General features: G+C 42.8%; 1 protein-coding gene across 2 annotated transcripts in view; it reads right to left on the bottom strand.

Moving 5' to 3' along the window:
* Window positions 1–15,511, bottom strand: part of ITPKA (inositol-trisphosphate 3-kinase A) — a 39,423-nt gene that overhangs the window by 12,026 nt on the left and 11,886 nt on the right. For both annotated transcript variants that reach the window (XM_063159052.1, XM_063159053.1), the window contains 2 exons: window positions 3,426–3,522; window positions 1,042–1,255 (listed from right to left, as the gene is read on the bottom strand). In XM_063159052.1, coding sequence (XP_063015122.1) covers window positions 1,042–1,255; window positions 3,426–3,522 — 311 coding nt within the window. The remainder of the gene's footprint in view (window positions 1–1,041; window positions 1,256–3,425; window positions 3,523–15,511) is intronic.

Raw genomic sequence — 15,511 nt, 5'->3', positions numbered from 1 at the left:
AAGGTGAAGAGACACAAAACTCCCGCATTTTGCTCTTATCAATCTGCTAATCTGGTAGCCATTAGAAAGGCACTATCCATGTTTTCTACATTCCACTGGATTCCTAAAGCCTGCACTTTGTCAAGTGCCTGAAGTCTACTTTCTTCATCACAGCATAACAAACCAAGAGATGATGTCACTCACTGCCAGAATGTCACCTGTTTTCAACAAAATGTGTATGTATTGTTGCAAATCCTTCTCCTATTTCTTCTGAACGTACCAGTTCAGACGAACTGCTACATCTAAGTAATTTAAATTTTTGCATCTATTTGAAAAGGCATATCTGCACTCCTGTAAGTAGACTAACTAATTTATGACAATAACTCTTGAGCATCTGAGCTGACACCCCAGCTGACAGATTGCTATGACAGCTCATATTTCTCTGTACTGTTACCTTACTCCAGGATCTCAACAAATCACTATCTCTTTGTTATATAGTAGTTACATAAAAATACTCAGATAGTATTTTTGATGCATTCATTTTAATCACAGACAATGAATGGAAAAGAAAGTGAGAACCTGGAGAACAAAGAGATAGCAACACCTCAAGGTGTCAGAGTATGGAAAAACACAGTCAGTCCTGAGCAAATGGTCAACTCTTTAAAGAAAAGATCAATACCAGCAAAGACTCATTCAAGCATTGGAAATGGGCTTTCACACTGGTATTCCATCATTTGCATTGGGAGGTGGAAATTTTACTTTGTGAGGCTTTCTGAATCGCTGCAGACACAAAGATTCAATGAACTGGCAGTGAATAAGTCATGTCATTTTTTCCCATGTATTATCAGGCCATTTCAGAAAAACTTTCTCTTAAATCCTCCCTGAACATTTCTTGATGTGGATAGTTTTTGAGGATATAGATCAACTAGTTTCCAGAATCCATGTACAAACTGGCAATAATGGGACATACTGTCCTCAGGTTGTCCAAGGTGACTGTGAGCATGACCACATCTCCCCCTTCCTTCAAAGCAGAGAAAGTACATTCTTTTTCATTCACCCCACCTGATCCCCATTTTGCAGTCCATCACACTTGGCCCTTCAAAATCAGTGAGCAAGTCATCCAGCTGGATGTAGCTCTCGCCATCTCTCTCCACCACGCCATGGAAGCAAGGGACGCAGGAGCGTAGTGGATCCTTCATCAATCGCTCAAAACACTCCTTTTCATTCTCTGAGAAGCGTTTCAGAATCTTCCCACTATCAGCTGCCTTGAAATTCCCTAAAAAAGAAAATCAGACACTTGCTGACAAGATTGACAAGCAAAAAAGAAAAACCCCTTCCCCCACCATTCCAGTTTCATCTATCTCAGTCTCATAGCAGCAGTTAAAGATTTCCCCTGAAGAAAAGAGATAAGATGCTTTCCACAGAAAATAAAACACACAGGACGAACAATTGTTAGCAGTGAAAGTCCATTTGGATACATTCCCATGTCAGAATTTATGGCTTTAAGGAGCGCAGTTCCTTCAGGCCTTTGGGCTGTTTGGATTTTTTCCTATGAAAAATCTTTGCTAGGTTATTAAACAGTACTATACTTGCTAAAATGCACAGGAAGAAGCCACGAGCCAGAATTCATCATTAATCCTCTGACAGGCTATTTTAAAGCTGCATAACACTGCCAGCACTGGCTTTGTCCTTAATCCTCACACAGGGTACACACACCTGCTGAGCGTGTCCAGACAGAGGCAGCGCATCAATCAGTGATGCTTAAAGAGCCAGAACCAGGCAGAAGCCAGGCACTGCCCTTTCCCCACACACACCCACACACACACACACACACACACACACACACACTCTGTGCCTGCGCCTGCCTGCAGGTATTGCCTCTCCTCTGGAAACCTGCTTATCTGCTAATGCCCTGCAGGTACAGCCTGGAGGGCGAAGTGCTTTGTACAGCCCTGTGTCTGAATGCTAACCAGGACAAATGACATCTGCAGAGGCCACAATTAGCAGTAATCAGCCTCCACCTGTCGAGTTTCCAAATGCTCTCCTATCCTTGCAACCTGCCAACAGTGTCTAAGGACACGTTTCATTCAGAGGCACCTTTCAGAGACAAAATAAAGTGGGCACCAAAGTAGGAGCCTCACTAACCCTGGGGATAACACTCAACCTTTACCAGAGCGGGATCCTTCAGCCATTGCAAACTGGTTCTTCTCTGACAAATCCCAGAACAGGCACTGCCTTGGCAAAAGGGCAAGGCTGGTAACAGCTCAGGTTTTTAGTTCAGAAAAAAACTGTCGTATCAGAGAAGAACAGCTGCAGAAAGGATGGAGTAAACCCAACCACAGAACACTGCTAAAAGGAAACTGGAACAGTATCTCTCCTAATCAGCTTCTAATAAACTCTTAACTCTCCTCTTCCACCCCACTATGTGAGTCTCCAGAAGGGTGATGATTACATGACCAGTGCCTCACTCCACACAGATGAAGCAAACTCCACACTTCCATGACAAAAACTGCATTAAGACTGGGTCACCTTGGCACTTTGTGTGATACAAATCAGACACAAGAACAACACTGTGCAAAATACAGTTACTCAGTTTCTAGGGCTCAGTAGATTTCTCAGCACAGCTTTGAAGTGCACCATATTAGGGCATCAGCATACACAGAGGTGGTTCACGTACTGCATTACAGCACGATGCAGTGTGGGTGCCTGCCCACATGTGTACTAATAAACCCCCACCAGCACTGCACAGGAATTATACAAAGCACGAGAGACAAAAACCCATTGACTTCTCTTTGTTGTTTTTTTTTTGCCTTACAAATGAAACTAAGCCTCCATGAGGAGGACACCTACCAATTTTTACAGACACAAAACTAGAACCGACCAACTGAGCTGCTCCTTGCACTCGTACAGTGAACAATGACAGGCTCGCAATGCAAAAACATGGTCAACAAGGGAATTTTCCCATTTGTTTTCCACCCAAGGACCTACATTCAGATGAGGGGTTTGGAGTGGTGTTAGAAACACTGTCCTTTCCAGGGCTGAAGCACATACTGGCATGGACAGTAATCCTTCCCCCTAGAGAACTAACTACTGGCTACTCAGTCAGGAAAAATGATCCCATACTGCAACCGACAGCACCAGATAGATTAGGGCTTTAGCTCCCCAACCTCTTGTTTCCCTCTAACAAGTATTTTACATACATCACCTTACAAGCCTGGCCCTTCTCCAGAGTCTGATCATTGCTTCCCTGCTGATCTCCTTATTCAGGTATATCACTCCCATTTCCCTATCCACACCACAACTGAAATACGTTTTAGGTCATAGATTTGTGTGATGTTGCCTGCTTCCTTTTCACCTGAAGGAAGGAAGTTAACAGAGAAAGACTGTTCTCCATGCTGCAGTCATCCTCACTCCAGAGACAAACACACTGAAGATACCCCTCTCACCTGTATGCCCAGCCAGCTGCACCCATGAGTAGCGTTTCTTGAAGGGGCTGATGACTGGCAAGTTAACCATGGTTTTAATTGTATGCCATGCTTTTTTCTGGAAAAGAAAAGAAATCTTAAGTTGGGCAAAAGCTGAAATCCTGACACGCCACATTGAATTGTTCCTCGCTAATGTGTAAGTGCTCCAAGGTGGAACCACAAAACAAACACTGTCATCATTGTTGGAAAATTATGCACACAAACCCAAGAATGGACAAATAAAGATAACGTCCTGCCATGCACAAGAAAGCTGCCTATAAGGAGGGGGGAAAAAAGTCAGAGTGCACGTCACAGGCCTGTTCTTAGCCACACCTCACCCTCCGTGTGTGAGTCACAGAGAATGCGGACAGCAGATGCTGAATGAACACACACATGCACAGATACGCACGTTTCAGTTTCCATGAGACACGCACATAAGCTGCTTGTCACTGTCAGCAACACTTCCTTTCCCAGGGAACTTCAGCCTCACCTCATGATTAGCAGCTTTCCCCAAGTCAGCAGGTAAATCCTACTGGGACACCTGCACAGAAAGTGCATCTCCAGCTGGACACGGAGCTCACCCACTGACAGCGTGCTGTAGAATCTACTCCAGGTCATGAATTTTCCTGCTCCCTCCCCTCTTTCCCAATCCTGTTACTTTTTAACAAAGCTGGGCATTGCTCTGGCAACCTTTGGCTGCAGCTGTCTGGGTACCGCTGCAGGCAGACAGGGAAACAGAACAGCTGCTCACCAAGAGCAGCTGAGTGCTCTGTCACAAAGGCAGGAAAAAAAAAGCAGAAAGTGAAAAAGTCTCATACTCTGGAACTGAAACCCAGATGGGAGAGAACTACAGCCCACCAGCGTTCATGTTACAGTTGGAAGGATCCCAAAGTGCTTTACAAACAAGGAGAGCAGGCTCAGTTCTTCTATCACTAGAACAGAACACCCTGCTGGAGAAGAAAAACGGAGCTGCATTGTATTTATGGCATGACAGTTCAGTGCCGAGGAGGTTTTGTTGGGATCAGGTGTAGCTGGGGATGAGGCAGCACTTACAGAAGAGTTTATCAATGGCTCAATTGGAAATCACCAAAATCAATGGGAGGTATTAATGATGCTGAAAACAAGTTTAGGTGCTTGCTCATCGACTGGAAAATACACATTCAAAACAACTGTCTTCTCTAGCATGGATATTGATCTGGAGGTTTAGATGCTTAGGATAAGTAATTTTTATTGTCTTCTACACTCTAAGTGTAAAACAGAAAATGTGAAATTGCAGGAAATGATACACCGGCAAAATATTGCTCTCCAGATCACTCTCTGACCTGGCCACGCTTCCCCAAACTTATTAACTTACACAACATTTCTTATAAGGTACCCCCCAGCAACCCTGGTCACCATGTGAGGGCAAAAACCTGCAGTTATCTTAGAATGTATCAAGAACATATATGAACCACAGACACAAGTGATTTTTTTTTAAGGATTTGCCCTCACAAGAAAGTTTTAAGTAATGCTTCAAATTAAACTGACATAACAACATAATTGCCATATGAGGGTACTTACTCTGAAATGAGATTGCTTCTGTCTATTAAACTTTGGGTTTTAATGGAGTTTGAGCTGAAATTAATTCACTCTTAGTCAGATATGTTCCCCATACTTTTGAAAACGTACTGTACCAGTGAGAGGAAGCATCCAGAAAAAATCCTGGATGTTTGAGAATTATGAAGACTCAGTTGCACTTATTAAAACTCCACAGATGTTACTAGCTCTAGCTAAACTCCAATTGCATAAATAACTTCTGCAGGTTCATATGCTATATTATTTGGATTTAATATTTTTTAAAATTTGCCTTAAGCTGCTCCAAACTGCAGCCTTGCAGTGTTGAACAGTGACTTGTGTCTATTGCAGACCCAGCTGCTGTTCTGTGAGGATGAGCAAGACTCTTCAACACCACTTAAATATGTCCATAGCCTCCTTCTGGAGAAAAGTGCAATGTAAATACTGTTCTTCAAGTAGCAAAGAAATTATTTTTGTCTAGTTTATTTATGAGATTTCACTGATAGCAGAAGCTCTTCAGGCTGTTGTGCTGTTTCTACTTCAGAAGGACAGAATCCCAAGTTATTTAAACAACAGTTGACAAAACCCCATTATTATGAATTAAAATGACCTTTTTCAATGTAGCCCCTGCCAGAGATTTAGTTTTTTAAGATTCCAGACCAGTTTTCAGGGCAACACTGTTTTCTCCCCCATCCCTCAATCAGAAGTCAACATTGCTCCCTAACTCTGCCATAAAGACCCCCCCACACACCATAAAGTTCCACTGCTAACAAACTGCATCCTGCCTCCCAGTGACTCGTCATGCTGCTGCACGCACCGCTAAGGAGAGGCACAGATCCTCAACGAAATTACATCAACTGTCAATGCAACATCACACTCCAGTGGCTCTCCTGCCTCCTCCCTCCCACCAAATGCTAAGAAGATGAAGCTTTTATTTGTACTGTGGGCGTGAAGGAGAGACAATGGGCCAAACTCAGCCCCAGCTCCAGGGGACTTTGGCTGCTTAGGTTACGGCTGCCTTGGATAAGGATGTTTAAGCTACTCATCCAGTAAACAGACACTGACGATTTTTATTTACCTTTCTTAATTTTAAATAATCTCTTCACAAACCTCTCCTCCCCCTCAAGATAAGGAAAGCAGAAGGCTCAAGCTAGGAGGGAAAGGATTGCCTTCAGACCTGTCCTGTGGGGAGTGTTGCCATCAGCAGGGGTTCAGCAGTTTCACTTTACCTCAATTTCTAGTCTCCCAGCTCACTCAACCCAGGGTGCAAATTGCCAGGATGCAAGCAGGGCTGCATGCTGGTAGAGCAGTGGTGTGAGTGGGAAGATGAAAACTTTGTGTGCTTGCTGTAGGAGGAATCATTCTCACTTCTATTTCTAAAGTAAGATCTCTTCTTCTTTGTTAGCAATGGCATTATGTGCTTTTCAAATCACTGCTTTATGCTGCAATGGCAAAGAGGGCTTCTACCACTGCCCATCTGTATTTGCAGCCTTATCTCCCTCTGCTCCTGTTTCTTTTGCTAGTCTTCCTTGATTTTTTTCTCTGCCTGGCTTTCTCCAAGACCTCACTTCTTCTAGATTCCCAGGAGAAACTCTGCATTCAGGATTGTCTGAACTGACATCACTGATGCTGTTTTATATGCCTCAACATGCTCAAGAGTTTTCCAACAGTAACAAGAAAGGCATTCCAAAAGAGTCAAGAAGCAAACCTGAAAAATATTAACACTCTTAGACTCAGCACGTAAGTTACTCGATGTAAACTTTAACTGACACATGATATAAACACCCCTGAGCAACACACAAAAGGTGTGGGGCACTAAGGAGGGAAAAGCAAGTTTTCTGCCAGTGGGGCAGACAAAGTGACAGTCTGTGCCATGGCACGTGTGCCCCTGGCAGCAAATGGACAAAATTTCAGGGAAGAGAAGGGGAGAAGCAATTAATGCAATGCAGCCACAGTGCATGCAAAGGAACTGTGGTTTGGTATCTGATCTGCTACCTGGATTACTCCCTTGACTCACTTTCCTGAATTGGAAGCTCTGAAGAGAAGCACAGATCCATGCAGCAGATGTGGAGGCCTGCTCAGTGCATACACAGACAAGATGCTGCCTGGGTGAGGTGTCCCCCACCTGTCCTACCCTGGACAAAGGCAGCTGCTGCCATCCTGTCTACCCTTTAAGGGAGAGCAAAGGGCAGCAGTAACCGAGCACCACTGGTTTGTGTGAGCCCACATTTCTCCAGGCCTTTTCACATGACAAGCATGCAACTCCACACACAACCAGTGTGCAGAGGCCCTGCCATGATGAGCCTGCACAAACACACCAGAGGATGTATGCCTTGCCTGAAGAAAATCCACTGAACTCTGGGAGGTATTTCATCCATTTGAAGGAGTTTGGCCTCAGACCCCACTGTCCCCAAGAATAAATCTCCAGGAACTGCCAGGCTTTCCTGAAGCCCTCCCATTACTGCAGGACAAGAGCTGTAACGCCCTAACAAGCAAGCTCACTGAAGAGATTAGTGCAAACTCCCTGAATTGGATAGGGCTTTTTTAGTTGCTACTGTTGTTTTACAGGCAGCACAGAGCAACTAGCACATCTCTGAGCACATGCTGAATTCCTCAGGAACAGGAGAACCACCACTCTAATTCCTAAAGACAACAGTGCATAGGGACCTGAACACTCCTCTGCTGTTCTATGGAAAAATAAATAAAATCCCTCACTTATTTAAGGGTAAAAATAATAATATCTCAGTTCTGTGAATGTCTGAAACACATGTAACTACCCTCAAGCAAGAAATAACAAACAGGTAACATACATAAGAATTTGTTTCGCTTAGGAATTTCAGCAATTATAATAATTTAAAAAATCAGTCACATCTAAATTAGGAAGCATTGGGGGAATAAGAAAAACCTTTTCTTCAGAAAAATGAAGTAATTTAGCTTTCATAATTCTGGCATATTACTTGAAACTATAATGAGTTGAAGAACAAAAGAACACTAAAATTCAATATAAATCAACAGGGTCTTTAAAAATATCCATGATTCCATCAGCAGCAGAGTGGAGGTGTAGTTTCTTGCCTGAGCTGGTAAATCATCATGGAAATTCTGTTAGGCAAGTGAAAATAATGACCATTGAATCATTTCACTGGGTAAATTTCAGCCATTTCTTTACCCAAGATCCTGTTGTCTTTTTTTGTCTTTGTTTTTGTGCATAATACAAAGCCTACATAAGAAAGCTATTATGACAGCAAGAAACAAAAGGATAATGAGAAATTTTTTTAGTAATCCTTTTTTTTCCAAGAAGGCTTTAAGAAAGAGTACTTAATTGTCAGTCATCATTACCTACTGTTCTCTTAAAGTCTTTACATCATTTAGGCTAAATTCTGCCACTCTGGGACATGGGGGCTGAAATCTAATCTGTAATGCTGGTTGCCACTGCCTACTCAGTGTCTCACCAACTCCTAGAAGGAACAAAGGTCCTCCACAGGGACTTGTAAGGAGTACAGAAAACTATAATTATCAAAAAGTTACTATGTGCATTTCAGAACAATCCTGTAAGAGCCATGTGCCCAAAATGCAGGAGCACTGAGCAACCCCTTGGCCAGGGATCTTGGCCAGCACAGTGAGCAGCGGGCACATGAGAAGGGGATGAGTGCTGGCCTCCTTTGGGGCACAGTAACCACAGCAACAGTGTCTGGAAATGTAAAAAGTGTCTGGGAACTCGTCAGACCAGTCAATGGCTGGAACTGCCTTCTATGAGGCCCAAAAACAATACCAAGAATTACTAAACTGGGTATCAGCTATGACTTATCCAGGCACAGAATTAGTCACTCTCCAGCGGCTCACCTTTCTGCTGGGTTGGCTTTTTTGCCCCTCTTCTCTTCCTTCCTGATCACACATTAGCATCCTTACTACTCTGAGTGACACAACAAATCCTCAGGAGGTCCACAATATTACACACAATATTACTCACACAGGTGGCTTAAGTATCAGGGTGAGCAGCTGGTCACTTTCTGTTCATAACTGTTTCCTTTAAACTCTGTATCTTCTACAGTTTTACTATTGCTTCACAGAATGGGTCGGGTTGGAAGGGAGCACAGTGGGTCATCTGGCCAACCTCTCTGCCCAAGCAGGGCCATTCTAGAGTACGTGGCACAGGATTGCATCCAGATGGTTCTGGACTATCTCCAGTGAAGGAGACTTCACAACCTTGCTGGGCAACCTGTTCCAGTGCTTGGCCACCTGCAGAAGTTCTGCCTCCTATTCAGGTGGAACTTCCTGTGCTTCAGGTTCTGCTCACTGTCTCTTGTCCTGTTGCTGGGCACCACCAAGCAGAGTCTGGCTCCATTCTCTGACACCCTCCCTTCAGACACTGATAGACACTGACGAGGTCTCCTCTCATTTTTCTCTTTTTGAGGCTGAGCAGGCCCAGCTTCCTCAGCCTTTCCTCAGAAGAGTTGCTTCAGTCTCCTAATCCTCTCCAAAGCCCTTCTCTGGACCTGCTCCAGGAGCTCCATGTCTCCCTTGTACTGAGGAGCCCAGATGCTAGGGCTAAGTAGAAGGGTCAAATCACTTCCCTAGACCTGCTGGCAACGCTCTTCCTAATGCATTCCAGGATACCATTGGCCTTCTTGGCCTCCAGTTTTACTTTTTATGTACACTTTTTTTACTTTTATATACATTTACTTAAAATGTTTTATAAAACCTCTGAGTTAATTTTATTTACAAAACCCTTGACTGCTTTATTTCCCATAGTTTATTAAAACTGAAATCAGTTTGAAGGCTAATTTGTTTTCCTAATTATTTATGCCATTCTATTAAATTACTGAAATAATTCAGAAAATTAAAATATATTTGTTCTCTGCTTTCACTACTACTGTTTGCCACTTTATTTGAATTGGTTTCACCTGACATATTGGACCTACACAGGTAAAGAATTTAAATGTAGGTCTAAAGCTATTAATCATATTATTTTAATGGACTAAACCTAGCTGAAACAAAACTTTCTTTTCATCTGTTTCAACACAGTCAATACCTGCCACTACTATAAAAAGCTTTCATGAGAAATAATTTTGAGCAAATCACAACCAAGAAAATTAGTGGCCTAATTTAATTACTGAGTAATTAGATCTGCATCTTTCTCTGTTTGAATGTAGTCAATAACAACAGTACTATAATTACAATCTACTAAAAAAAAAAACACATAACACTTCAGCAAAGTATCTACTGCTTTGTCAAAATCACAATACTCTACCAAGACAAGTTGTTATCAGCACAGTTTGCCCAAACCAAAGACTGCTCCACAGGTGAAGCTTCCCAGCAGCCAGCTTCAATGGTTATTAGGGATTTCATTCTCTCAAGGAGTATAGCTCTGGGACAGTTCACCATATGGTTTCACTTCATGGAGAGAACTGAGGATCTGAGTGATGTTATATAAGAAAAAAAAATTTAAAAGATAGTGAGAGTTGCTGAGCAACACAGTATCTTTCCGGTTACAGTCACAAAATTTGCCTATCAAGGCATTCTGGTTTTGAGTTCTTTCAGTTTGAGTCTTAGTGTAGTCATCTTTGCAGATATGAAACAGGCAGGCAGTCATCTTGGTCAGATCCAGATCCTGAACCAGCTGACATTTTTATGCCAAATGTAAGCAAAACATAATTATCCTCAGTGTTTCTTCTAGTAATATATGCATACACATTCATGCATGCTTTTAAAACACCTAAAGCAGATTGTAAAAGCCTTTGATTGCAGATGATGAAAATTCCATTACTTTTTTTATAATTATCCAGACTATAACAAGTCCTAGGCTTGAGATCATCTGGTATGTGAAGAAACTTAGAACACCTTACAAGACACAGAGCAAGCGAGGCACACATGACATTTTTACCATATTTGTTGGGAAAAATATAACTGAAATATCCACAAAGGCTCTCTGTAGGGAAGCAAGGTGCAAGATTTTCCCATAGCTAAAACAAAAATGCCCCAAACAATGACAGCAAATCCCTGAATTTATAATAGAAGGCACTTTATACTTTCAGCAGCCAGTTTCTTTGCTCTTGCCCCCTATTAAAGGTTCCTGGAATCCTCAAGCTCAGGAGATTCTTGCTGCCAAGTCTACTACCCACTTGGCTGAATCAGACATGAATCACAAAGATCTCAATGGGTGGGAGGTGAAAGAGCAAGTTAAGTAGGAGAATGCTCCCCAAACGTATGTGAGTGAACCCTCACACAAACCTTTATCACGGAGCTCCCGAGTGCAACACTTAATTCAGCTGCCAAGGCAGGGCAAGGCTCCTACAGCAACTCAGCCCCATTATTACCACATTTCACCTTCTCTTGGTCCTGGGCAGGAAACAGGTTCCTGAAGCAGCAAACACTGATCCACAGAGCAGTCAGTGTTTCTGACTAGACAAAAAACTATTTGGGGCCAGAATGCCGCATTATGATAACTGCATTATGATCCTGGTCCAGAGTCTGGAGCTGCAAGCACGGGCTTTGGACAGTCTGTGCCCTGACAGGCAACAGCATCATTCTTCACACTGAGATCCATGCCAATCAATGCCAACTGATCATCTGGCCAAATCACAGCAAATGGCCTCCTGCCAGGGAATGGTGTCACTTCAAACGCTGTCAGCTGTTGCTCAAGGAAAACAGTGCAACCACATCCCTGGTCAAGGATATCCCTGAGCCCTCTCCACCTAAGGGATGCCTCGGCAGCCATGACCACTCCTGCATCTAAGTTCCCAAGGGAACTTAACACTCCCTGCTTTGTCACACAGTTGATCTTCCCGTGATGTAGGAGTGCCAGCTGGAGCTGTAAGACTGATAATCAACAGCAAGGGAGAACATGCACTCCTAAAGAGCAGCAGTTTGCATGCCACACAAGCAGCCTCTGGTCAGCACCTCTCATCAGACTGCCAGGCAAACTGCGAACACACCTTCAACTCTCCCTCCCTCTCTTTCACCCTCCAGCCTCCAACCTTAGAGAAGAAACAGTGCTTAGACTGTTCTTAGCCCTTGATGCCTCTGGCTCTGCACTCAGCCATGGGTGAGGGCCACAGCTGCTCAACCAGCACTTGGCAGGTGGATCCTCTGACTGCAGGGTTTCCATTTCCTGTTTGTGCTGCACTCAGGATGGGCTGGGCTAAATCTTCGGAGTCATGAGAAACACTTAATGCAATAAGCAGAAACAACACTGCAAGTCAGAAGCCTCAGGTTCCTGTGTTTTCTCCCCTGTGGTGCTCCACCATGCAGTGAGATGCACACATAATTTGGTTTTGCTACTCTTTAGGATACATGGTAAGCCTGCTGGGTGTTCATTATGTCTGGACTAAAGAAGTGAAGGTAAGAGAAATGGAAGGTCAGTATCAGACTCAATTACTAGGAGCAGAGAATCCCATGTCCCACTCCATAGCTGGATTCTACTTGTACAGTCCAGGAGCAGTTCCCCTCTAAATCAGAGGAAAATTGACTACAAAGAAGCAAAAGCCTTGTTTGTCCTCCTGCAAAGAGCACCAAGAGCCACAATCTGCTGACTATTCTGCAGGGATCTATGTTGGCATTCTGTTTCTGGTTATTACCAGTTGAAATTTCTGCAACCTCTACATTATTCCCGGGCCAAAAGACAAAATAATAAAGTTATATGGCTTCAAAGGTGCATTGTCACAAGGGTTTCCTTCATTTATCTCACAGATATGTTGTAAACACTGATACTGTTGACTGAAAGATTTTAATTCAACAAGAGTAAATGTTTTCTGTTCTAAGGGATATTAAACTGTCTTCCATAGCAGGTATTAAATATGGCCATTACCCCTACTTTCACATCTTGTGGTCTGCTCTGAAAGACACTGGGTCTCTGACAGGATGGAGCTCTGCCATCTGTCCCTACCAAGCATAGGAAAGCTGAATCCACGACATTCTGCTCCTACCAGGTTTCTGCCAAAACATCAGTCTTGCTGGAAACTGAAATGTTACTATCCAAGAAGTAAATGGAAAGTTCCTCACTATAGGAAAGTTGACTCAGAGCCCAAACATTCAAGATTTATTCAGGCTGTCCATCACCCAGAACAGATATGTGGTAAATCAAACATCACTTTAGCAGATGGTGTGGCAGAAGGAAAGAAATCGTTCTTAACCTCCAAAACAACTGCAGTTTAAATATTCAGAAACAGTCTAGCAAATTGACAGTTCTCTGCCTGTCTTTCACATCTCATGGGTCACTGACTGACTTCTCCAGTCATGAGAAGGGGACATCTAGAAAGACAACACTCTTTACACGATAAAATAAGCCCAGCATCCTATCAGGTAGGACACATAATTATCAGCTCCAAACAGGATGAATATTTGGTAATACTTAAAATCCAAACAGATCTGCATTTCTCTGTGCACAGACCAATAAATAGGTTTATCCTGAAACATAATCACAACTTGTTAAGGCGCAAACTTGTAATTTGTGAACTGTGCATGACCTCAAATCCAAATGTACTACAAAAGTGCCAATCAGTTTAAATCAGGTGTGGTTTCTGTGTAACATCAAGAGAGACTGTGTTCTGGCAAGAAGCCAGGAAACAACTTCAATAAACTAATCTCCCCTGAGTGAGCTTGGGAAGGAAGCTGAGCATGTGCTGTGTCTCATTTGCAATGGTGGTGCAGTCTGTTACCTGGAGACACAGCTCTATCCTGCCTGCCCAGCAGCTCAGGGCTGGGCACCCCCACTTCAACATCCCAGGGACTCAGGAGCCCGCAGCGGAATCTCCAGTCTGAGCAAAGAGAAATAAAGAAAATTTTAATAGTTATCCTTACACTTTCTGATTTGCCAGAAACTGCTACCGTCCAACAGGAATTGCAAAACTGTTTTCTACTAGTTGGTCTATCCCCAGCAGTTTGGGTTAGTGGACACATGTTGAAAGCTGACCCTGTTTTCAGCACATCCTCATGTAACAGCCCCAGAAACTGCATCCCACACAACTTTGAGATTCTGCCTGAAAGAAATGTAACAGTGGAAGACTATAGTACTGTAAATAATTTTTTCTATAGGAAAGGATAGGAAGCACAAGGACAGAATTAAGGTTCCTGCATGTATGTATCTACACACACATAGAGAGGTTACTGATAGATATTGATTTTTAAAACGTTTTCACCTAACTTTTCTTTCGTACCATGATAATTCAGCTTCTAACATCCTATACTGTCAGACACTCACTTGCAAAAGATCTCCACAAATTTCACTGCTTCAATATGGAATCTAGGTCCAGATATGTGCCCTTTCTCTGCTCCAGTTCCCACAACTGCAGGTTATAACAACTCTACCTCAGAACACTGTTGAATAATTTAAGTAATTAGTGCTTGTAAACTAAATTAGAGGCACGCAAGACAGTCAGGTACTCAAATAAGCAGTAATTCAGTGTTAAGTGAAAAATGATTATGAGAGTCTAAAAATACATCATGTAAAAAACAGACCACACATACACTAGTAGCAGTTTGCCAACTGCTCTTCCGTCTATCACAAGACAAAGTCCAGTACTCCACCCCTCCTGCCTTGTCTCCTCTGAACTGCCTCTTCCACTATCCTCTAAGGAAGCATAAGGAGTTACTGCCTCACCTGCAGTGCACTGCACTGTTCAAACAGGGCCCACCCCTGGCCATGGAATGCCAGTGTCAACATGCAGCAGGCACTGCTACTGAGCGGGGTGTGGTGTTTGCCTAGGGGAAAGCCACATCCTTCAACCACTTTAATAGCTCCAAGCTTCAACACAGTATAACCCTGAGATTATTCCAAACCACTCTGTCGAAAGGATTTTGAAACAAACAAACAAAAAAATAACAACCCCAACCAAACAGAAATCCACGCTCCTATTAATGGAATGTGGCAATGATTAAGAAACCTGTAATTCTATGGAAATTAGTACTCTTCACCTTATCCCATTGGAGCAAGAGGCTTTTTGACACAAACCTAAGATTAGAGAAACTCTTCCTTCCCCAAGTCAGCCCTAAGAACTATGTAAGGAATACAGAGAAAAGATGACATCTCCCTTGAGCAAAACTACAGGATCAAAAGATAATTTCTGTCAACAGAACGACGTAAGAGAAGTGAGTTGAATTCCTCCTCTGTATCAGTAGCAGCTAGCCCCAGAGACAAGGGGTTATTTAAGATTTTAATTTCCATAATGTAGCCTTAAGAAAGAGAATCAAATTCAAACCTTACATAAGCACGAGTGACTCAACTAAAGACTGAAACTGAAACAAGGCATCTGTCTTCCTGAAGAGTTGTGGGTGTTTGAACAATAGCAAATGTGTTTTATGGAGCATGCTTCCTCTGCCCGGAAGGTAAACCTGCGTTCACCATCACGATGCTGGAGATGCCACCTTTGTAGAAGCATGAACATCAATTGCTGATTATTAAGATGCAAACTCACCTAAAAATAAAGTAAAATAAGCAGGGTGTAGTTTACAAGGACAATTTATCTACCAAAATTATTATCTTATGGTAAAAGAGATTTAAAAACCCCCATAAAACTTCA

Source organism: Melospiza melodia, chromosome 6 (assembly GCF_035770615.1).
Source record: "Melospiza melodia melodia isolate bMelMel2 chromosome 6, bMelMel2.pri, whole genome shotgun sequence".
NCBI classification, from domain to species: domain Eukaryota; kingdom Metazoa; phylum Chordata; class Aves; order Passeriformes; family Passerellidae; genus Melospiza; species Melospiza melodia.
The sequence above is the reverse complement of the archived record's forward strand: the minus strand, read 5'-3'. Positions and strand labels throughout refer to the sequence as shown.